General features: G+C 34.0%; 2 protein-coding genes across 4 annotated transcripts; both read right to left on the bottom strand.

The window, feature by feature from the left end:
- Positions 1 to 317: 317 nt before the first annotated feature.
- Positions 318 to 10,693, bottom strand: gcnt4b.2 (glucosaminyl (N-acetyl) transferase 4b, tandem duplicate 2). Of its 3 annotated transcripts, XM_056447156.1 has the most exons (4): positions 10,581 to 10,693; positions 10,154 to 10,208; positions 2,853 to 2,950; positions 318 to 2,774 (listed from the first exon to the last, which is right to left on the bottom strand). In XM_056447156.1, exon 4 carries the CDS (start codon positions 2,771 to 2,773, stop codon positions 1,511 to 1,513), a length of 1,263 nt encoding a protein of 420 aa, XP_056303131.1. In that variant the 5' UTR covers position 2,774; positions 2,853 to 2,950; positions 10,154 to 10,208; positions 10,581 to 10,693; the 3' UTR covers positions 318 to 1,510. The 3 variants fall into 3 exon arrangements, with proteins under 3 accessions (XP_056303131.1, XP_056303129.1, XP_056303130.1); XM_056447154.1 differs by lacking the exon at positions 10,154 to 10,208; XM_056447155.1 differs by lacking the exon at positions 10,581 to 10,693 and having other exon boundaries at positions 10,154 to 10,286.
- Positions 10,694 to 15,383: 4,690 nt separating this feature from the next.
- gnrh2 (gonadotropin-releasing hormone 2) lies at positions 15,384 to 20,528 on the bottom strand. The gene is made up of 4 exons (XM_056447160.1): positions 20,336 to 20,528; positions 18,960 to 19,099; positions 15,755 to 15,838; positions 15,384 to 15,662 (listed from the first exon to the last, which is right to left on the bottom strand). Exons 2-4 carry the CDS (start codon positions 19,095 to 19,097, stop codon positions 15,624 to 15,626), a joined length of 261 nt encoding a protein of 86 aa, XP_056303135.1. The 5' UTR covers positions 19,098 to 19,099; positions 20,336 to 20,528; the 3' UTR covers positions 15,384 to 15,623.
- Between the last annotated feature and the right edge of the window lie 5,158 nt (positions 20,529 to 25,686).

The following is a 25,686-nucleotide window of genomic DNA, read 5'->3' on the forward strand; positions in this document are numbered from 1 at the left end:
AGCCTTCAGAAGCAAAACCAGTAAAATGAGAAATTGCAACATGCAAATGTTGCCTAGTTCTACTTTTTGTGGGGTTGTGTTTAATTCATTTGCATTATTCCTGCTCAGTCAGGTGCAAAACAAACACATTTTTCTCTGACAATTAACACTCAATTTGCTCCAAGTCATTGTTCTGAGTCAACCTTTAGCTTCTTTCTTTCTTTCTTTCTTTCTTTCTTTCTATCTATCTATCTATCTATCTATCTATCTATCTATCTATCTATCTATCTATCTATCTATCTATCTATCTATCTATCTATCTATCTATCTATCTATCTATCTATCTATCTATCTATCTATCTATCTATCTATCTATCTATCTATCTATCTATCTATCTATCTATCTATCTATCTATCTATCTATCTATCTGCCTGATCCATTGTAATCATATTCAAAATTGTGATCAAATGTTTTGAGAGACTAAAAATGGACCCTGAAGTAGTTTTTAAAAAAATGTAGAAGTAATTACAGACTGCTGTCCAACATATTTACAGGAACTGCAAACAGCAATACAGAGACCAAAAAACAAAAGCATCACAGAGCATTACCAGTTATAGTGCAAGTGACTAGTTAATAATCCAGTTTGTTTGAGCTAACTCATTAGCTGCGCAGAGTTGGTTGCTGGTAACAGTTCTGACAGTAGATTTTCAATCTTGATGACACAATTTCATTCATTCAGTTTACTTTAGCTTAGTCTTTATTTCAGAGGTCACCACAGTGGAATGAACTGCCAACTATTCCAGTGTATGCTTTACACAGTGGATGCCCTTCCAACTGCAACCCAGTACTGGGACACACCTATACACACTCTTATACACACACTACGGACAATTTTTTCAATTCACTTATAGCGCATGTCTTTGGACTGTGGAGGAAATTGAAGCACCTGGCGGAAATCCGGCGAACATGGATGATTTTTAAATTTTAGATTTTTTAACCAGAGATAAGATTTGGTTTTGTAACATGATAAGAACATAAGTTAGTAATTTAACATATATATTTTCTGACACACATGCTCTTTAGTCCAGCATTGTTGTTTTGGTTGTCAGGTTCTCACACTCACATGCTTGTAGACTGAACACACTCATTTATCAATTTGCTTTTGTGTGCATGGGTGTTTATGTATCATGTTTTAAACCTTCTGCTTTTTAAGAAGTGTTCATCCTCATGTTCCTCAAAATAAAATAAAACAGCCCAAAAGGCATATATAGTTTTTCATTATTATTTTTTAGCTGAAAACAGAGTGTGTAAATGTAAACCGACATAATAAAATTCACATTTGGTCTCTCATCAAATCCTTAAATGTTTTATCACTAGAAAATTGCACATCATGTTGGCTGAATCACCTTTTAAGAAACACTTTCATAACAACATAAAGTGCATTTTCAAACTATTTTCCGCAGTAAATGGCTCAACTTTAAATTGTTTTAAACGTTTTATATTGCAAAATTTCACCATGGTAAAACAAGGTCAATTCACTGCAAGTCTCTGCCGTTTTTCAGCAAGCTTTTCTTCTAAACATTCAATAAGAACAGGATCCACAGTGGGATCCACTTTATTAGCAAACCAGTGGCCATAGTTTAAGAGCCATCTGAGCTCAGCAGCACCATAAATACAGACAGAACGTACACTGGCTCCAGTGCATTGTGGGTAAAGATCATTTTCTAAATATGACCACTTCACCAGATGAGTTTTACTGATCAGTTCGGAGATTTCCGGATCAGATCTCGGCACCTCACCGGGCACTCCAGGCACACGAACCAGAGTCGCCCAGAAATGTTCATCAGGTGAGTATGTATCCTCAGACCAGGCCAGGAAATCTTTGGCAAGGGAACTCCAGTGAACAAAATACACAAATTCTCTTGAGAGAGTAAAGTAAGCGCTGCCTACAAACATCTCTATGTTGTGAGGTGGTGGAGATTTCTCCTCTGAAGAGCTGACTGGAAAATCGTAGTACTCTGAATCATTCTTTTTCAGCAGATGATGAACACTCCAGCGGTTTTTCTTTCCTCCAGGCCACTTGCTTTCCACCATGTTCCTCCCTTTCAGCATCTTCAGATCCGACACCAGCTCAGCGTTTGTCCGCAGTGGGAAATCTTGACCGCACAGGTTGATGACGTACTTCCATTTGACTTCAGAGTCAAGGAGGTCTGACAGACAATTCAGATCCGCTCTGAGTCGTGAGATTCCTGCATACTGAACTCTCTCCAGTTTTGAGGCAATGAAGACGTTTGGGATGCAATACGCCAGACCATTCATTGCTGACATAAAGTCAGAAGAGGACTTTCGATCATAATGTATGCAGTAGATGTTATGCGGCACATAAACGGCCCTCAGGAGTCTTTCCACAAGAGCTGCATCTTGATGAACAACTAAAGAGTAAGCAAGAGGAAATTCACGCTCAGCCTCAGTGACCTGAATAGCATTGTAGCCCTGTGATGATACAAACCAACCGCAATCGATGGTGGCATTTGCGATAGCTGCATCAGTTACTCCTTTGTAGATTTTTTGCTTGCGGATGATTAAGGATTTGCCCAGCTCCACTGGTTCCATTTCATATATTTTAGTGCAGTTAATGCCATATTTTACTGTCAGCTGCTGCCTCAAGGGCAGTCCTGTTTCTTGTCTTTCTCCATTTCCTCTTAAAAATATGACGGTGATGCATAAAAGTCCCAGTGTTCCAAATACAAAAATGACATTTCTCAGTTTCAGGTGAAGCTTCAATGTTTTCATTCTGTAAGGTAAAATTAAAGCTCTTTTTCTGTACATGCACCATTAACACATTGAATTATCTGTTGTAATTATACCATACCTTTGCAAAACTTTGAGGCATTAAGAATCCTTTTGTAGCACTGGCACGATTCTCTGAACAAACATGAGCGTGAGTGTGTGGTGTATCAACGATGCCGCCTGTTGTCACAAAAACAGACAAAAATGTTTAGAATCTGGTCTAAATTCAACCTTAAAGTCCTAATACAGAATGCTTGATGAATACGGTACAATGAATATGGCTCATTTTGATTGAAAAAAGAACATTCCAAGGCATGCAGTTATCTTCCAGGAAATGTTCTGGGCAGATCATGACCATATCGGTTTTATATCACTTCACCAAATGATTTCGGTTACTCTCAGAAGTGTCACAGAAGATCAATTTTACACTCTACAAAGAAACCTTCTATGAAAAGTTCTTAAAAGAGACATTGTCTTCTTAGAGTAAAGACATTTTCAATCATCTAAAAAAAATTCCATTATAAAGATTTTTTGTCCACTTAAAAGGTCCTCTGGCTGTTGAAGTTTGTATCAATGGGTTGTATAAAATCAAGAAAATGCAATTCCCTTCCCCTTGTTAATTTATTTCAGATGATTTCACATATATTTTGATACATTGTTGAATGTAAAATATCACTTACAATAAGCAGTTTCTTTTTGTTTTGAAGAAATGCTTTATATTGTAAAGCGGGAAACTGTTTTAAGGTCCCCATGAACCGGAAGCTGCAACCGTTTTTTTTTTTGTATTGTGAAATTGAATTGCAAATGTGATTTGAAACATTGCGATTAGCTAATCGCAAGAGGCTGCGATATTAAATATATATAGATTATATAATTTCCCCCGCCCAGAGCAAATGCGTGACAGTCTGCGTGTGACAGTCTTACTAGCCAATTGAGTGAGCACACTTTTGTTCTGCCCAATCAGAATTGTACAACCAAACCATGCAGAATGCCCACAATAAAACAAACAAACAGGAAAGCGCGGACAAGTGGGATGATGGCGTCTGCTGCTTCAGAAGCATTAACAGATGAATTAATATCAAAAAAAAGTCACAGACACCGAACACAAACAGGTCATTTGTAAGAGCTGTCACAGAATTGTTTCCATAGCACGAGGAAATGTCTTGCTAAAAAGTCAACTAAAAGTATTGCCTGTGACACTCAGTATAGTTACTAGCAACAGTAAAGTACATTTTCAGAGTTCTTTGCGGTTTTGTTAATTTAAGTAAATACACAATCCTATGAGCAAATAATCTAAAGGCTGATGGCTGTTATTATCATGCTGTTGTTTTTTTACTATTAAAAACTACTAGTTTATCCAAAACATAACTTTTTAAAAAATATTTACAAATTAGACACTGAGTTAAAGAGATTACTTTGAAGAAAATTCCAGCCTTATCACCACTTAATATATCATTCATAATAAAATTATATTGTCCCCAAAAGGTATTACATCTATAGGCTACTGCATAATATCAAACACTTTAAAAGCATACAACAATACTTCGAAACAGAAGTGGGAAAAGAATCTTGGCTGCACATATGGCATGGTAGAGTGGGAGTGCATTATGAACAGAATGCAGACAACTTTAATATGCACTAAACATAGACAAATCCAATTTAACATACTGCATCGGACATATTATGCTCCCAAAAAACTTCAAATGTTTATTTCTAATATATTCCCAAAATGTCAAAGGTGCAATGCAGCTGAAGGAGACTTGCTGCATATGTTTTGGAGTTATCCTCTGTTGGCTGATTTCTGGGAAAATATAATTGACATATCATCAACAGTTACAGATATCAAACTTAGCTACAATCCTAGAATTTGGATATTAAGGGACACGGAACTACTAGATACAGCTCATCATAAAAAATACTTTACACTTCTGGCTGGAAAAAAATGCATATTAATTAACTGAAAATCATCTCTCCATCTACAAAACATTGGATCAACGAACTTATTTCCTACTGCAACCCTGAGGAAATACTGTTCAGCGTCAGAGGATCACCAAGGACTTTTGAAAAAAATCTGGTGTATCTACTTTACATTCTTAGAAGCTTTAGGGTATGTATATATATTTATGTATGTATGTGTATGGATGTATATACATGTGTTTTTATTTTTTTAATTTATTTATTATCATTTAAATCAATTTATAATTTATTATTATTTTTCTTCTTTCTCTTTGCTTTTGAAGGGAAAAAAAAGCCCATTATTGTTTGTACAATAGGCTTTATTTTTTATATATTTTTATATATTTGCAAAAAAACACTTGCTTAATCTTCTGTGGGTTGTGGTTAAAATATGGTAATTCTATATTTTAAAATGACCCCCTGTTATTGTCCTACATGCCCCACTTTGTGAACCACCAACAGACTCCCCCTCCATACCATTTCTGTTTGTTGTCAAATCTGACAGTTGCAGCAGCGTTGGTTAAATATGTTAGCCATGCCCAACGCCTAATCCTAAAATATACGTAATCTGACTAATTTACGGTGAATCTTTAGATTTTAATTAAAGATTAGAAGGGCAACAATATTTTTTCTTGATGACATGCACAAAACTAGCAATGTGAGCTAACAAAATCAGCTGGTCATATGGTTTTGATTTCTTAGGGCCTTCAAGTCTCATGAGGAGCAAATGCTTGACTTGAATTACAAAAAGTGTGTGTTTCTACACCTGACCTTAAATGGACATTAGCCATCTTGCTCAAGATTTTAGGGAAATTCCAACATATAACAGTGAAGATTGTGACCTTATAAAAAGTATGACTGACGAAGAACTTTTACAGTTGAGTATTAGAGTCCCATAGCTGACAACACATCATAATAATATTGAAGTTTTTGAGTATCATTTGCCTTTACAGTTTTGTTTAACATAAAAGTAAATGTAACCAATAAAAATAAATGTATCTGTTTACAAACACCATCTAATTTATAGTGTTTAGGCAAGACTCCAATACACAGGATGATGAATTGGCAAACTCAAAACGGATATATTTTATATATGTGTAGGAATTAAAATGATCATATGCATTTGTTTATATGGCAAAACATGTATTTTTCACCAAAGAAGGTCCATACTGACTCCACATTTTTAGCAATTAATACAGCCCTTATTTCCGTTTCTGGTATAAGATTGCAGAAGAATGGTTTGACTAGGAATGTATAGTTTTTACCATCATGCTGATAACTTTTTAGTCACTCGGCAGAACTACAGTTCGAACCGCTGTGGTTAAAAAAACATTCTTACATATGAACGGAATACCCCAGAAGGGTTTCTTTAGGGCAATATGATAGCGGTATCTACAAATTGTCAGAAAATTGAAGTAAGATTGTTTCTTTGGGTATTGTTGCTCGTGTTTCAGATCATCTTCTTATGTGCAGATGTATTATTGTTAGTGTGGTGTTGTGGTTTTTATACTAATGAGCACTACTCCCACGTAGCCAAACCTCAGACTGATGGCTGTTTTTAATGCTCAAGAAATGCCCATGATGCTATATTACTGACAGCGTAACCAACCAATTTTTTTTTTTGCGCCGCCTCATGTTCATGTTTAGGGGTGTGGAAATGTCCGCATAATGACAGCCTGATATGCAACTAGGGTATTGTTAGTTCACGAATGTCTTAAAAAGTTTACAACAAGGGAACATCAATATCCTAAATGATCCATCAGCAAAACTCATAGAATATATATATATATTTTTTGAGTTTGAGTTTCAATTCTTATTTCAGTGATGCATTTCTACATAAAGTTCACGCAGACTGAGATGAAAGTAGCCATTATTTAAATTTGGTTTATCAAAGCAAATGGTTTGGTTCTATTTGTGAGAAAAAAAAAGTAACTGGAAAAGAAACACTTTTCAGTTTTCAATGATGTCTCAATATTATCTGTATACCATTTTTTTTTGATGCCCCTAATGCTAATATAAGTGCTAGGCATGGGCCAATATAAGATTCTGACGGTATGATAACCTTGGACAAAAATATCACGGTTTCAGGGTACCACTGTGTTGTGATTACTAAATTAAAAAATGTTCTTTTTAAATACCTGGGTTAAAAACAACTAATTTTTTCCCCTATTGAACACAATATATTTTATTTTAAGCAACATTTAAAATATTTCGGAGCAGTATACATATCAAGCTAAATACTTTTTAAAAATTATTGACTTCTACTATCTTCATTAGTTTGTAAAACACAGATTACTTTATATATCTTTAGATTTCTTTGGATATCTTTCTTTTCCTGTGGATATAAAGAAAGCAACTGCACTGTTCAGGTCCAGCATGGTGCATAAGCGATTTGTTTTTCAAATGTTCCCTGAACTGTGGGCTGACCAGTAGCTTTTGATGTGGAGATTCTGTTGCCCTAAAAAAAAAAAAAATTTACAAGTTATATATACGGTAGGAGCTGTATAACAGAAAATGTTAGCGGTTTTAAAACTTTGACTTTCCTAACCATGGTAAAACTTGAACCCGGCTATCATCCCATGCCTAAAAAGCACACGTGTGTGTACACAGGTTGAAGTGCAGATTTTTTTGCAGTGAAACTCGTAGAATTTTAATAGTCTAGCCTTTATTTGAATTGATAAATGCTCAAAGTTATCTTCAAAACAACAACAGGTTGATTTTCAGGGAGCGAATCATTGATTCATGAATGTCTCAGACGTAGGGCTGGGCCGATAAACGATATTATATCAAATCGCAATAAAATTTATGCCAATAAAAATTATAAGCTCTGGCCTTTTTACTCTATACTCATCTAAAAGTCATCACACAGCAGAAATGTGCAACAACGGGAATCTAAAAGTGTGTTGATATTAGTGATGTACTGAATTTTTGGCCAAAAAAAGTTATCTGCTGAAAATTTGTTATGCTATTTAATGGACCCTCTAATTATTGAGGCTTTAGTAATTTTTAAGATACTCTTTTAAATCTGGAAGCATTAACAACTGATATTGGAATGTATATCATTATCCTTCAACATGGAAAACAATTATAAAGACTGCATTTTTACCATAACAAAAAAGTCTACAAAAAAGATATTTTTAATAAAAATACAGAAATTTAACCAAGAATATTATTGCTCACCCTTGTACAATGCTGTGCTCTTTACCGGCTACCACACTATACCAGTGTGATGCATTTGTTTTGAGGACATTTTGCCACAGCTTTGGAGAACTGGACACAGGACTAAATGTCTAACCGATGTATCTGGTCTGTTCTGTGATGTGAGGGGGCAAAACATTAAATCTGGACCTTTAAAGAAACTGTAAAATTTATAACAAATGTTCAGCTAAATATTTTGCCATATCAGTCAGCAAACAAGTTAAACATTTACTTTCCACTTCAAACACACTCTTGGACAACTTTTGAAAATATTACATTGTGATTAGTTCAAAGAATTCTGCTTTTAATATACATCATTTAATGATTATTGTCATCAATGTAAACATCACAGTTTTTTATTTATCAAACCTATTTTCATGCAGACTAGCTAAGATTGCAGCACATTCGACTCCTAAAATATCCTATATATATTAACCAATTCAAATCTGCTGAATTGTTACCACAAAGGTGTGCCAAACGCATTAGAAATTAGCCACAGAGCTGTGGCCAGTGCTTGACTAACTAGCACAGACTGTGCAACTGGGTGGGGTGGTGGGAGCGGCTGATCATTATCATTTAAAGAGACAGCAAAATGGGTAAAAAGCAAGTAAAAAGGGTGTTTATTTACAAGTACTTCACAATTGAGAAATGTAACAGGGTTTCTGCAGGTTTCACAAAGTCAAATTTAAGACTTTTAAAGACCTTTTTAAGATGATTATGGATAAAATTTTAGACTTACACAGCGCTAAACACTAAGGATTTTTTTCTAATTGCCCAGTTGGTCCCATGGAAAAGAGGTTTACTTGCCCCATACAAATGATTCTATTTAGTAACTTCTTTGACGCATATTTTTAATAATGTGTCAAAACAAGCAAACCCTAGTTGTATACATACACATTTTTAACACAACTTTTCCTCTTCTTCTTCAAAAAAAAGTTTTGTTGAAAGTTGTTTTGAGATTGTTGGGATTTTTGGTGATTGGATTGGGTAGCTTTACATGGACAGAGGAAAGGTAAGACTTGTTTAAGGACCTAAAAGACAATAATTCAGTGAATTAAATACTTTAAGTCCTAAAATTTATTTTATGAAATTTAAGACCCTGTGGAAACCCTGTGTAACCTAAGTAAGTTTTAGACGTTTTCATTAAGACTGTAAAGAATCATATAAACGTGTAGAACGGGCATCTGACATTATAGCCATTGGGAGAAGACTAATCCAGTTATTTATGCAGTTTCTGAAGGGGGGGGGGGGGTATTTATATTATTGTAGTTTAGGCCGTAGAGTCATTTAAAATGACTGACATCATTTGCCATAGTGACATGGAGCTGTAAATTGGTCAAGACCTGTCAGGAATTGCATTTCGTTTTCCTGAATATACTTACACGCCTTAAAATGTTCCCCAGCTAATCAGAATAAAGCATTCAACGGCCATGAAGCGCAATAAGTAATCAGGTTAAAGGTGTTAAGATCAAAGTCCCAGGAGATACATGCTGCACATTAGGCTACAGTAGACTATTATCTCCATGTCGCAAGAAAACGCTTAAGCACCGCAGTAAGTCATGAAAGATTTTGGCAATTCATGGTGGTCTGTTATTTATAGCCTTGTATAGTCTTCCGCCAGATTACACTGGTGTAACATGTTAGTCAGTAGTATCCGCATGTTTGACACGAATCCATTTAATCTAACTCCCGCGTACCGCATGCAGATCTTTGGTGAACTAAACTTGACATCCCCTATGAAAATGGACCACGGTTCTACTATTAAAAGCGCAGTAACCATATTTTTGATCGCCATTTGTATAACCACACTTATAATCACATCACTTGGACTTTTTTTTACAGCAAATATGGTTGAACTATAGTCATTGAAGCAAAAACTTCGTTAATTTGTAGTATAGCCTAACCTTTTTGGTTTCATATAAAGCGCAGGCCATATCTGTAGTTTAAAAAAAGAAAGGAAAGAAGACATGGGGTCTAGTGTACGTCTAACTTCAGTAGCTTCATGTGGTTTTAATTATAACCTCTTTAGCGAAGTATTGCTATTCCCTTTTAGATCACTAGATGTTAAGTGCACGAAACCACTGATTAAGTAGCAGGATAACTACAATTTAATTTGATTTATTTTATAAACAAGTCAAATTGTACTAGACCTGAATGAAGTATTGGTGCTTCTTTCACCGAATTACTAGTGTAGCAAAGCATATTTAGAACGAAGTCTAAGTAAATTACCTGCCGTTACATCGACGTCATCTGGAGACATGGAACGCAAAGTTGTGAAGTTGCTCTGGTAACCAGTAAAAATAAAACATTAATTCCACATCGACAGATGAACTTCACAAACTACTGCCATAAGTCCAGCCAGGGAGTGGAGTCCAGAGAAAAGCACAGAGCTACAGAACTTGTTGCCTAATGCACTCGTTTTGCTGACTTCTCACACCCTTCTTCCCCTTTGCAAATCTATTTAAAACATTGCCTAAAGCAGCAACAAATTCTCGAACAACGACATACACCTAATTCAGAAAAAGAGCTTTGACACATGTTCCTATATAGGCATCTATGTCATGTGTCCCTAAAAAGTATTTTGAACTACTTTTTAAAACATGAACATTTCTAGTAAATAGAAAAAAACATTAAAGTATCTGGCCTTGTAACTCACCTCGGCAAATCAAGCATTCAAGCTATCAAATAAGTAGATTCAGCATCTGCTTTCGCTTAATACGGTGCTAATGTCACACTGATGCTGTAAGAATCTGAGCCAAGCCACGTGGTGATGTTTGCTTATGTCCCTCCCTCCTACTGACTGCAGTTTACTTGATTAAAAGCATCTGATATAAAGTGTGGGAATACACACAATGCTGACATTATACTGTGATTGATCATCGGGACAAAACTTGCTTGGTTAAACAAGCAAAAAAAAAAACTTTTCAACACGTGCCAAACGCACCAATTGTCCTAACAAAACTGTATAGAGAAAAATAATATTTTATATAAGGTTAAAAAAAAATTATATATATATATATATATATATATATATATATATATATATATATATATATATATATATATATATATATATATATATATATATACATATATATATATATACACATACATACATACATACATACATACATACATACATACATACGTACGTACGTACGTACGTATGTATGTATGTATGTATGTATGTGTATATATATATGTATATATATATATATATATATATATATATTCATAATTTATTTTTATAACTTATAATATACATAGAGAGAGAGAGAGAGAGAGAGAGAGAGATAGATAGATAGATAGATAGATAGATAGATAGATAGATAGATAGATAGATAGATAGATAGATAGATAGATAGATAGATAGATAGATAGATAGATAGATAGATAGATAGATAGATAGATAGATAGATAGATAGATAGATAGATGGATAGATAAATGTAGTCTTGTTTGATAATTACAGTGCAGTGAAACGTTATCGAAAATATACTGCTAAATAGCAGTCTGGAGATATAAATAATAGCAAATTTGTCTCATTTTACATAAACATTAAAGCTAAGATGAAAAAAAATACTAATATATATATATATAATTTTTTCTTTTTACACTTTAGAACTGATAGATGGGACTGAATACTTGGATGCATTAAATTTGAAGTACGCATAAAAATATATAAATACGAACTAATTTATTACGTTATAATATATTTATACACTGTAAAAATTTCTGTCTTGAATTTTTTAGTTTTAGTTGCATCAAATTAAAAGTACAAGTAGTTTCATTTAACGTTATATTAATCTGACTTAGCCCTACATCATGTATAATTAGTAAATATACAAAAATATATATATATTGTCATCAAAGTAAAGAATAACAGCTTATCTGTTAATGTATATTTTTATGTCAAGAAAGAAAATCAAATCAATGAATAACAGGGAAATTACAATATCTTAATTCCACAAAATATTTTAATAATCGTTCCAGCAGGTGACGGATATGAATAAACTGCTTTCATTTTCAAGCTCTCTGACTGCAGTAGCAGAAATGAAACTTAAACGCTTTTGCCGTCTTTAAAGTGACTTCTTCCTGCTGCATTGTTCTTTCTGTCACATACTGTATATAGTTCAGTTTGCTCTACAAAAATAACTCCTGATAATCCCTAAAGCCTACAATTATTTGATGTCTGTTTGCAATATGATCTTTATTAATAGGAGGTGACATCAGCTACTGCAGGGGTGTCCAAACTTGGTCCTGGAGGGCCGGTGTCCAGCAGATTTTAGATCCAACTTGCCTCAACACACCTGCAAGGATATTTCTAGAAAGCCTAGTAAGAGCTTGATTAGCTAGCCCAGGTGTGTCTGATTGGGGTTGGAACTAAACTTTGCTGGACACTGGCCCTCCAGGACCGAGCTTGGACATGCCTGAGCTACTGGAATTAGTTGGAAGCTAGCCGGCTAAACAAACAAAAAGATAATGCACTCTTACTTAATACGACAGCTATAAATCTCCAGTATGAATAGCCATTGTCTAAGTATAAATACAATGTTATTGAATGGGAATGTCAGTAAATTTAGGCCTTGTGTCTCAAACCACTGTGTCAGCTGTAAAAAAAAAAAAATAAATAAATAAAATAAAATAAAAAAGATATGATGGTGGAATAACAGTTTGAGTGTGCTTGCTCAGAATAATCCTGAAAGTGAAACTGTCTAAAAATAGTGGATGCTTATTTGTTTCATTTTAATTTTTATTATACATATCTTCTCAAATACTAAACAGTCTCAGGTGTCAGAGTCAAAAAAGAATTGTTGCTGCCTAAAATTGTAAGTTAACTAATTACGTCTTCAATTTTAAAGTAATTTCAAAGTACATTAATTAAACTGCCCTTAAACACATCAAGTTTAAAATTGTGCATCTTAAAATATAAAGTTGTGAACTGGATAACTTACAAAAAAAGTTACAGTAACACTAAAACATGTGTTCTCATTACTTTTTGATCATATCTCTTTTTTTAACAGTGTATTGAGAATGAATCGACATTAAATGCTGGAATATTCATTTGACAGCACGTGGTTTGTTATATAATTACATTTATTGCAGGTCTTGCATAGAAGTGAATAAGTTTTGATAAGAATGTCACTATACCATGTTTGAGCTTAATTAATTTTGATAAGTATATCTATTTGCGCCATGTGGTGGCTAACAACAATACTGCATGAATGTACCGATGTGAGTCGGAATAAATATTTGGTCAAGAAAATAAGTTTAACAAATGTTTTTAAGGTTTACATTAAATTTTAATCTAAAATTATACATATTTTATTTAAAAAAATGATAAGATAAGAATATGGGTTAATAAGGTACAATGATGATGTCTAATTTTGGGTGATACCATTGTGTAATATTGATCCAATAATAAATAAAATAAATAAATAACGTTCCACCATCATACATCATAACAGCTGTATAAATTAAACATATTTATTCTGACCTGCTGTATATTGTATATTAATGAATTAGCCATATTTCTTTTAAATAATTAAAAACATTTTATTGATCAATGGATAAGTATACTTTATAGACGGTTTACATATAGCAGCAATGTAGAATATGTCAAATTATTAATGATTATTTTGATGATTTAAGAAACAATTCTTTTTAAAAACATGCAAAGGATAAGGAAATGCATTAAATAAAAATGACGAGGTCTGTGAAAGGCATTCACCCCAACCAACTGCCCATAATTCACCCTTTCTATTCAGATGGGATGGCGGACCAAGGTTTCCACGGCCCCTACTTTGGGCATCTTTGATATATCATGTTTGAGTCTAATGCATTTTGATAAGTATATCTATGTGCGCCATCTAGTGGCTAACAAAATTGTATGAATGTATTGATGTGATTCAATCGGAATAAATATTTGGTAAACTTCAAGTAAATAATAATAATAATAATAATAATAATAATAATAATAATAATAATAATAATAATAATAATACTTTAGAAAAATATATAATGTTTTTGTTTTTAAGATTTACATTAAATGTAATTAGAATAATACATGTAATAATCTAAAAAATATTATAAAATACGAATATGGGTTAATATGGATCAAAGATGAGACGTTCAATGTTGGTGTCGAATTTTATGTGATGCAATTGTGTAATAATAATGCAATAGTAAAATAAATAATGTTCCACCATCATACTGTTACTGTATCATATAAATTAAACATATTTCTATTCATAATTATTCTGATCTGTACTAATTATTATATTGTATGTTAATTAAGGTCATAATTTTTAAAAAATCACTCAAACCAAACTGACCAATTGATAAGTCTTAGTGGGTTGATATATAGCAGCAATGTATAAAATGTCAAATTATTAATTAGTACTTTGGATGATTAATTTGATGATTTATGAAATAATTATTTTTATAAACATGCAAAGGATTTTCTTTTATATGCAACCATTTTAAATCAAGGTAAAAATCTATGGTTGTCATAATCTTTCAGTGTCATTGCTGACGTTATAATGTAATAAGAAATAAAAAAACGTTCAAATATATTCTTGTGATTTTGAATTTAATAAAGGATGTATTCATTTACTTGTTTGATTCAATTACAGAAATTTGTAAAGTGTGGTTTTCTGTAAAACATTAAACGGCAAATTTGCTTTCAAAATTGATAATATTAGGACATTTGTACTGTGTTCAGGAAACCAGCATATTAGACTGATTTCTGAAGAACTGGGCCATGCTAAAAATCCAGCTGTCATCATAAAAACAATTCAGCAGCACACACACTCCTTTATGGAGGAACAAAATGTCTAAAAAATGAGCATAAAATGACAAAACGAAACAATAAATGCAAAATCTGAGAACAATGTTGGGAAAAAGGAATGTGTTTAGTATTTTTGTCTCTTTTTCTTTTCATCAAACAATGATTTATATTGGTCATTTAAGGGCCATATATTAACTGAACGTCTGCTGTTGTGTGTGGGATGCTGTGCATAAATGCTGGTCCATGCTGGTCCCAAATTAAATTCAGCTCTGTGGAAACTGCCTGTCTGAAGAAAGGTGTTAAAACTGAACACAGAAAGTCTTATGCTTTTATTGTTGTGCAGAAAATTCATAGAAAAAGAGGACTCATGTCTGGGGTGCGGCCAATGGAGGACTGAACAATGATTTACAAATGACAAAATTCACTAAACTCCACCTGTTAATATCAGCTGCCTATATAAGTTGAAGTCAGGAAAAGGAAGTTGTTGCGCACCTCCTTAATGTAACTTTTGCATCGCATTGAGGATAATTGAGAATTATTCATTTGCATCCAATAAATTGTTATGATTTTTGACATTGAAGAAAAACCTCTCCTGACCTTTTTTTCTTGAACACGCATGGAATTGACTTAATATTCCAACAATACTCAGGATTAAAGAAGACACTGAACAATTAAAACAAAATACCAAAATAAAGCCTTTATTGTAGGAACTGCTGCGAATGGTTACACAGGGCCGGCAGTAGATTCACTCACAATGAATATGAGAACAGAACGAAACACAGACATACAAAATTAAAGAAATAAAGTCACAGGAATAACAAAATATATCGAGTTTGGATGAAAATAGCAGGTCTAATGTGTTTGCTGGAAAAGATGTTTCTTTGGACACAAGCTGAAACATCATCTTGGTGTCACTTTCTCTTTTGGAAATCACGAATGAGGGCATCCAGCTGATAACATCAATGTAAAACAAGTCAAAAGGTAGAAACTTATTAAAATCCAGTCATGAATAGCTTATATAACTATTTGTTTGAGCACCCACCAGTATTGTCTTGAGGATGTTTCTTCCCTGCGGTCTCAGGTAACTGCATTTTCCTGCCTCACAGAGCTTCACTTCCTCTGAAACCTGATTTTAAGGTAAAACCGTTGGCAATGTGATCATGTTCATAAAAATGTCTCTCTATAGGATGCTAACACAAACACAGTTTATAAGGCACGTGACACTACAATAAAGGAACTGATGTTAATCACTATAGTAGTATATGCATTAATAAGAAATAAAAATGTTCAAACTAGGGCTGCACAATATATTGTTTCAGTATCGATATCACAATGTGTGTCTGTGCAATATTCACATTGCATAGATGTGCAATGTTGAGTTGGGATCATAGTTGAGCAAGGGTCACATTACAGAACATGAGATTTGTGGAGTCACTGCAGAGTTTATCTATAATTTTATAATTGGCATGTTTTGGAGGCCTGAGAGAGATTAAAGTATTCAGGCACAAGAAACGTTACCAATTGGGAGTTTAATAAAGATTCAAAATATATGGAATTACATGGAATAAAAATATGGAATTATTTATACAGTAAAGACTTTGCAGTGTCATTTTTACATTTACAAAACCATGAAGCATGCACTGTTTATTTCAGTTTTATCTTAGCTTTATTGTATTTCGTCAGCTTGGAATTATAAGGTTCTATCTGCGTTCTGAATGATTGAGATATTGAGCTTCAAAGTTTTTGCATTCCATAGGAAACAGTATGTGTGTAACATCTGTTTATTAAATAAAAAGTCTTAAAATGTAAACAACTTATAAAAAAAAAACATCTCATAATGTAAATAAGTTGTCATTTAATAAGAACATGTCAATAACTGAATGTCTTATAAATGTCTTATAAATCTAAGGTGATGATTTATCTATGATTGTTGTTTGTTTACTAAATTTTTTTTTTTTTGTGCATTGTTCACTTCCCTACCTAATCATCCCAATCAATCAATACATTCAGTGGCACTTTAGTAACCGATTCTCACCATCAACTAGTTGCTTATTAGCATGCATGTCATTGGGATATTGGCTGCTTATTAGTACTTACAATCTACATACTCTGTATGATCTTATTCTAAATCTCTACCCATCAAACGACCCATAACTATTAATAAAGAGCAAATTTGAAGTTCATGGAGGCAAAAGTCATAGTATTACATCTTAAAATAAAATGTGACCATAAATTGTTTCCAAATAGTGCTATTCAGGCCTTGGATGAAATTGTATATCACAATATACATCACAAATATATATATATATTGCAACGTCAGATTTGTCCAATATCATGTAGCCCTTGTTGAAATGTATTCTTGTGATTTTAATTTAAGAAAGGTTGCATTTTTTTACTTATTGAATTAAAGAAACCTGTGATGTGTGGTTTTCTACAAAATATTAAGCAGGAAAGTTGTTTTCAAAATTGATAATATTAGGAAATATTCACTGCGTAGCAAATCAGCATATTAGAGTGATTTCTGAGGAATTGAGCCATGCTAAAAATTCAGCTGTCATCATATGAACAAATTGTAATTTATTAATATCAGGGTGTCCGTGAGGTCTTAAATAGTATAACAAGTTGATAAATCATTGTAGAGAAATGTAAGGCCCTTAAAAGTATATTTTGCAAGGTATTACATTTTATATCATTTTTGATTACGCAATATATGGTTGTATGCTAAAGTTTGCCTGAATTAAATCTGCGAATATCAGGATGAGGTGTAATTTATGAAATCAATGAAATCCTACTAGATTTGACGTCATGCTGCTTTGTTTACTGCAGTAACCAAGACAACACTATTATTTCCAATGAATGTTTTAGTTTTGGATTAGTTTTTACATTAATATTTAGTAAATATACTGCAAGTTAAAATCTCGCCAGTGTTTCCGGTTGAAACCTAAAGTGGTTATAAGGTCTTAAAATGGATGGAAAGAGTCTTTAAAAAGGTCTTAAAAGGTACTGAATTTCACTCTGATGCCTGTATATACTCTGAATATAGAAAACCATTACTTTAAATTAGGGCTGCACGATATTGGAAAAATCTAACATTGTGATATTTTTTATTCTGCGATATATATTGCAATAGAAATACAATTTCACCAGAGAAGTTGAAGAAATATTTGTAAAGAATCTATCATTTTAGATTGATTGGGGTGATTCTGTATATGAGTGCATAAAATATAATAAACAATCTACAAGCATAGATAAATGCAATAATGAAAAATATGCTAATAAAATCAACAGTGTTTTATAGTTTTCCTAAGAGTCCAAATGTATTCACTTGCAAAATGATAAATCATAAACCACAAGACTTCATATGTGACTTTTGCAACTGATCATATTACGATATCGATGCTGAAACAATATATCGTGCAGTACTACTTTCAATAGTAATAATATTCAGAAAGTTTGTGTTTTGCTGTAATTTCAATCAAATAAATGCAGCTCCAGTGAACAATAAAGCCTGCTTTTACATGCATTTACAAATCTCCAAATCTCTTCAAATGCGATTATTTAAAATACATGAACTTATATTTACCACTAAAAAGTAATAAAAATGAAATTAAATATAAATAAATCATATTTAAATTACCCAAAAAAGTCCCCCCTGAATTATAACCCCCACTATTTATTTTTTCCCCAATTTCTGTTTAACGGAGGGATTTTTTCAACACATTTCTAACCATAATAGTTTTAATAACTAATTTCTAATAACTAATTTATTTTTATCTTTGCCATGATGACAGTTAATAATTTTTGACTAGATATTTTTCAAGACACTTCTATACAGCTTAAAGTGACATTTAAAGGCTTAATTAGGTTAACTAGGCAGGTTAGGGTAACTGGGCAAGTTATTGTATAACGATAAAGTTATTGTATAAAAATATAGCTTAAGGGGCTAATAATTTTGACCTTAAAATGGTTTTAAAAAAAATTAAAACTGCTTTTATTCTAGCCGAAATAAAACAAATAAGACTTTCTGCAGAAGAAAAAATATTATCAGACATACTGTGAAAATTTTCTTCCTCTGTTAAACATAATTTAGGAAATATTTAAAAAAGAAAAGAAAAAAAAAAAACAAATCAAAGGGGGGCTAATAATTCTGACTTCAACTGTATATATGTACACATAGCTAGTAGATTAAACACATTACTAATGTAAAGTTTCAAAATAAAGTCTGTTGTTGATGAATATTGTCCCACCTCTGAAGTGTCGTAGAGATCTATCTCTCTCTTTCCTCCAGGGTACCAGCCGTGAGACCAGTGCTGAGCGCTGCTCAACTGAGCACTCAGACACAGCATCAGCCCCATGACCAGCAGCAGCCTGCAGACCAGCACCATTACTGAGGAGTCAGAACCACACAAACACACACACTGAGTGAGTACACATACACACTAAAGCAGGTCAAATACACAACCAGTCAGGTCTAGCTGTACCAGAGTAATAATTTCAGTAGACGTTTTACACTAATGGTGCTAAACATAATGACATGTTTGATAAGTGTTTAATCCAAATAAAGTTACAATAACCTATCGAAACTGAACAAATTAAAACACTGTTGGCAAAACCAGTTCAGACTAAGAACAATAACTAGCCAATATTAAGTGTCTGAGGTGCAGGAGGATTTTTGGTGACGGTTTAAAAATATTCCATGAATTGGTTTGGTTTTATTTAAAACATCTTAAATAGACTGCGCTTTCTTAAAACCAACGTTTTCCTAAGGTGAGAGAGATAAGCAGATGTTTAGGTGTGATGAAAGATCATGTATTGTGTCAAAAATAGCCTAAATTACACAGCGTTTAGTATTAAATTCAGCATTTATTGATCTTTTTCTTACACCTCATAATGCTTTTGGTGAATCATGGGTCAGGAGTTACTTTAGCTAAACAGTAAACTGACGAAGATGACAAAGGTTTAACAAGCCTATAAAAATAAATGTTTTTTTATATTTGTAGTAAAACCATAGTTAATCCTATTAATGTTTCCAGCAGCAGGGATTACAGTAGTTTTAAATAGCCTATTGCTGTCATTTATTGAATACAAAGACGATTGCCATCAGTTTTCATTACTATCATAGCGATAATAATGCCACATTCAAATTCCAAGTGTAAGATTCCTTTCAGGAGGATATATCTACAGAGAATAGCCTAAGTATGTAATCCTCTCAGTTTTCACTATATAGATTATTAAAGCTCAACCTTACTATTTAAGACGTTTTCCATACACTGGAAATGGTACCCATCATATTTTAAGTTCAGCAGACATGTTTATAAAAAGGTGGATAGTAGCTCTGACATATGATGAATCTTACAAACAGCAACATTCCATCGGTATAATCACTGTAAGAAACTGGACTATTTATTTTAAACTAACTTATTTTTTGGTTTAATATTTATTTTGTTGTACCTTAATTTTTAAAAATGAATAGCCAATAAGTCACTCAGGGCATGTTATATTGTAAATATAGTCATGACTGAAGAGAATTCGCCTTCAGTACATTGTTGCTTAAGACATACTACAATTAGCTTTCAATTCCAATAAAAATATTAAAAAAAGAATAAAAATATATTAAGTCTACCTTAATCTTTTGGCACGTCTTCTCTTGAAGTATCGTCTGCTGTAGCTCCTCTACTGCAGTGTTGGTAATCCTGAAATGGTCTCCTTTTCCTCAAGTGAACGGTTGAGTGAAATCACAGAGCTTCTGAGATACTTCTGCCACTCATTCTCTGAAATCTTCCTACTCCTCTTCCTCACAATTTATTTACCGCCGCACATTTCCCCTCCCCTGTCTGAACACACACACTTTGACCTTCAAGTCTTCAAACACTTTGACTGGTCATTGTGGTTCCACTGGGAGAAAAGCATGTGAAAGATGAGCTCAATTCCAATTATCATCTTCAAACACTGCTGACCCTCTTGGGATGACGTCCTCTTTTCACCAACACAACACTCTCATCAATGTGTTATGCATAAAAACGTGTGCAAATTTGATTTTATTAAGACTACATTATATATATATATATATATATATATATATATATATATATATATATATATATATATATATATATATATATATATATATATATATATATATATATATATATATATATATATATAAACAAACAAACACATTTTATTAGGTACACCTGTCTGACTGCTCAACACAAATTTTTAGTCAGCCAATCACATGGCAACAACTCCGTGCCTTTAGGCATGTAGACATGGTCAAGACGATCTGCTGAAGTTCAAACTGGGCATCAGAATGGGGAAGAAAGGGGATTTAAGTGACTTTGAAGGTGGCACGGTTGTTGGTGCCTGAGTATTTCAGAAACTGCTGATCTACTGGGATTTTCATGCACAATTATTTCTAGGATTTACAGAGAATGGTCTGAAAAAGAAAAGACATCCAGCGAGTGGCTGTTCTGTGGGCACAAATGCCTTTTTGATGCATGAGGTCAGAGGAAAATGGCCAGACTGGTTCAAGCTGATAGAAAGTCAACAGTAACTCAAATAACCACTCGTTACAACCGAGGTATGTAGAAGTGCATCTCTGAAAGTACAACACGTCCAGCCATGAGGGTCAGATTTTGGCATCAACAACATGAAAGCATAGATCCATCCTGCCTTGTGTCAACAGTTCAGGCTGGTGGTGGTGGTGTAATGGTGTGAGGCATAATTTCTTGGCACATTTCTTGGCCATTGGTACCAATTGAGCATCGTGTCAATGCCATAGCCTACCTGAGTATTGCTGCTGACCATGTCCATCCCTTTATGACCAGTGTCCCCATCATCTGAAGGCTATTTCCAGCAAGATAATGCACCATGTCATAAAGCGTGAATCATATCAGACTGGTTTCTTGAACATGACAATGAGTTCACTGTACTCAAATGGCCTCCACAGACACCATATCTTAATCCAATAGAGCACTTATGGGATGTTTGTATCTGAATATATATATATTGGAAATTATGATCCATTTTAGATAAATCCAAGAGCAAAAAAGGAAATATTTTATAGAATTACTGATGACTTTATTTCATAATAAATGACTAAAAACATTTTAAGATGAGAAATAACAAGTGTATGTACTGTATTTTACATGCATATAATACTCTGTAAATGTTCAATACTTTCAGACATGGCAGCAGCTCCAGTGACCTCAATATCACACATTCTACATGAGCATGTTTTATTTAAAAAAGTCAATGTCTTGCTAATTTCCTCTAAGCTGTAAAAAGTGGCCACAGTGACCCCACATCCGTGATTTGTGTCACCTTGACCCCTACAAGATGCAAACTGGCCCAATGGGAGAGAGCCTTTGCAAACACATCAGCCAGACTTCGCTCTTAATCACAGAGAAGGTCTCCCATGGGTGATGAGAGCAGAGAATGTGACGGACGACGCATCACTGACTCATCGCAGACTTTCAACTTCTGATTGAGTTCCTGTCAAACACTGTTTAAACACGCGCAGGGGTCTGCAAGGATAATCCATCCACATCTCGACACTGACACCAGGTCTAAAAGGCCAGGAAGGATGCGAGACAAGGTGACATGACTCACTACACGAATTTCCTCTCGGGATCAAGTGTTTTCCACTCTCGGGGTCTTACAAATGGCAAGGGATTTTCAGAGATGCATACACGCCAGTTTAAAGATAAAGATCAACTAGTCAAGTTTGTTAAATTGATATGATATCTAACAGATTGTGTATACTACTTATATATAATCTCAAAAAACATTTGGAGTCGGTAGATTCCATAATTGTTTCTGAAAGAGGGTTTCTTAAGCTCAAAGTACACTCAGGTTTGTACACTTGAATGCACAGCCTTTCAAAGTATATCCCATTTGATAGCATGGACAAACAGAGGTGTTCAACAGGTACGCACTAGACAGATTAATTTTTGTCTAAGGTTAGCATTTTTCTATCAAGATGATGTACTCATTGAAAATAGAGTGGAGGATATCATCATAATCCCTTCATAAATTAAATCAGTTATGCTGCTGCTATCTTGATGAGCTGAGAAATGGGAGATTTTTAAAGTGCAAGTAAACCACACACCTTTGGTCTCAAGAAGCATGCCAACATCCTTGTTAGCATACCTTTCATGTTGGAAAGAGAGCTGGAACACCCTTCATGTGGCACAAGGGGTTAACAGTGGTGCCATGAGCTGGATGGCAATGAAGTTTAGAACTGCAAGTGTAATTAGGCTCAAGAGGCTATTGCTTTTAGCATCCTTGTTAGTCAATCCACCTACCATGCCAGAGACGCCGTTTCCAATATTACTTCAAATGGGGCGAGTGGAACCAGGGGGGTTAAGCTCAGGACACACAAAGCAAATGGCAAAGATCTAGCGGTAATAATAAAATAAATAAAAAAACGGACAATGTTGTTGCCTTGCATAGGCTGCATTTGGTCCATTGTAGACCAAAAAGCCAGATCTGAAAACACCAAACAGATTAACTGAAACAAGAATGTGCGTCGATTGCAGGAAAGGACATATCTTTCCACACACATAGGTAGCAGCAGTCTGAACCAGATCTAGTCCTGCACAGGACTAGTCCTGTTTCTCTCAAGGTTTTTTCCTTCACTTTCATCAATTGGTGAAGTTTGCTCCTCACCACTGTCGCCACTTGGTTTGTGACATGTGGAGCTGCGCATCATCAGTGTTTAGACTTTCAGCAGTGAAATTTAAACCACACTAAACTGAAAACTAGACTGACACACTTTCAATCTACTAGAACTTCTATTTTAAGCTGCTCTGACACAATCTACACTGTAAAAGTACTATAGAAATATAGATGAATTGAAAAAATAGAGATTATAAATAGGAAAGCGTGGGGAGAAGAGATAGGGGAAGGATTGGCAAAGGACCTCGAGGTGAAAAGTGGAGTGGTGTCATCACTTTTAGTTTTTGTTCTTGAATTCAAAGCTGAACAGTCAATCAGAGTCTTCTCTTTCACTGATGCCTAATGCCAATGCTACACGCTAAATCCTGCAAACTCTTTCCAACGTTTACCAGACAAGAGGCAAGACACCAAACAAACTAGCCGGATAGATGCTCAACAATGCGCTGTTGCTGCCCAACCATACCTGCCAACACTTCTCATCTCCCGCCACCCTCCCGTTTTGTTATTTCTCCTGGAAAACTGCTGTGATTTCACCCCCACGGGTCTAAGCTTTTTGGTACAGTCTATAACATCTATAACGGGGCTCCCCCGAAACCCGGTGCATATTACAGTTACTTAGCTGTGTTATTCAGACACCTCACTTACATTGTTTCCAGAATGGGAGTGAGGTGTAGGAGTGTTCAACTATGCTGAAATAAAGGATTAATTGGATTTACTTAATTTTGAGGTAAGTGGTTACAAACAATATCTAGGGGCTGAATTTAAACAAATTAAATTTAGTAATGTTCAACTTAACTTGTTTCAATTCAGCCCATATAAATTGTTCCCAACCACTTAGCTTACAACAATTGTAAATCCAATGAATCTTTGTTTTTTTCAGTGTATTTTTTATTACAAAAAGAAAAACGACAGCAGATAAAATCTCAAGCACTTTTATTAGGTTTGAACAGTATCTTGTTTAGAAAGGCCGTTTGGCATTATATAATTATATATAATTTGCATCATATATATAATTATATATATACATATATATTCAAATTTGAATAACAAAACGCTAGAAAAAAAAACTGATGCAAATGAAAAATAAGATTTTAAGACAATAATACCGAATTAAAAACAGGGGGGAAAAAAAACATTGAATACATTTCAAAATGGTCCCAGTACAGTTTAATATACAAGTATCTTATAAAAGCGAGGGAAAGATAAAAATAAAAGCAAGGCAACAGACAGGAATGAAATATAAATAAACTTACATTATGTACAGAAGGGTGCACAAAGAGGAAAGAATAAAAACAGAAAAAGGAACGTTTAAGTAATAATAGAAAATTTAGGAACGATCCAATCAGATCTCAGACGAAATCCTCAAAATGTGATTGTTGGAGAGCACAACCCTTTACTTTTCAGTCTTTCTCCTCATTCATCCAGACACGTGGCTTCCCTTTTGGATCAGATTGCTCTCCATACACTAAGAGCTTGTGTTTTGAGGGCTTTGACCTGAAGTCCGGTACTTCCTCCAGGATAGTTTTATATGGTATGTAAAGGGGATAATAATAATAATAAAAAAAGCTTAAAATCCTTGACACACCAGGGAGCAACTAACCAGTAAACGCTTGAATTCCATTACAGATTATCATACGCCATACGGGCCACGATGTCCGGTTGTGGGATTTGGACACGTGGGCTACAAAAGAACAAGCGGGAATATGCTCGAAGCTACAGGAACTTGATGAGGCACTTTCCCACCTCTGAAGAAGGATCCGGCCCCTGAGAGGCTGCTATTGGCACAGTGTCTCATACGGAAAGGGTTAGTGTGATGAAGCTAATCACAACAGTCGATAAATCACACAATATCCAAGCACATCAGTCAGCGTTTCATGGGATATCTTAAGATGAAGCTGTATATAAGAGATTCCGTAATTCATTGACTGAAACATCATGGATCTGAAATAATATATAAAAGGTTTCCATCGAGATCCCTGTTAATATGGAATGACCGATGGGTGAGTGAATTCGAGCGACACCCATTGGGTTTTACATACATTTAGGAGCTAAAACATTTCATAAAACGTACATGACCACAAGGCAGTGTGGAATGAGGGCTTAAATGGTTTGTTCACAACAAAATGAATCCCGACATTATCAATTCACCGTCTTGTCGCTCCATTGAAATTCTTACAAACTTCAATTAAACCGAAGAGACAAAAAAATTGCTTTTATATTGCATTTAAGCCTTTGTTCACGTATAAAGACCAATCAACCAGAAAAAACAGAAGAACAAAAATACCTAATGCACAA

The sequence above is a fragment of the Danio aesculapii genome, chromosome 21, assembly GCF_903798145.1.
Source record: "Danio aesculapii chromosome 21, fDanAes4.1, whole genome shotgun sequence".
Lineage (NCBI taxonomy): Eukaryota > Metazoa > Chordata > Actinopteri > Cypriniformes > Danionidae > Danio > Danio aesculapii.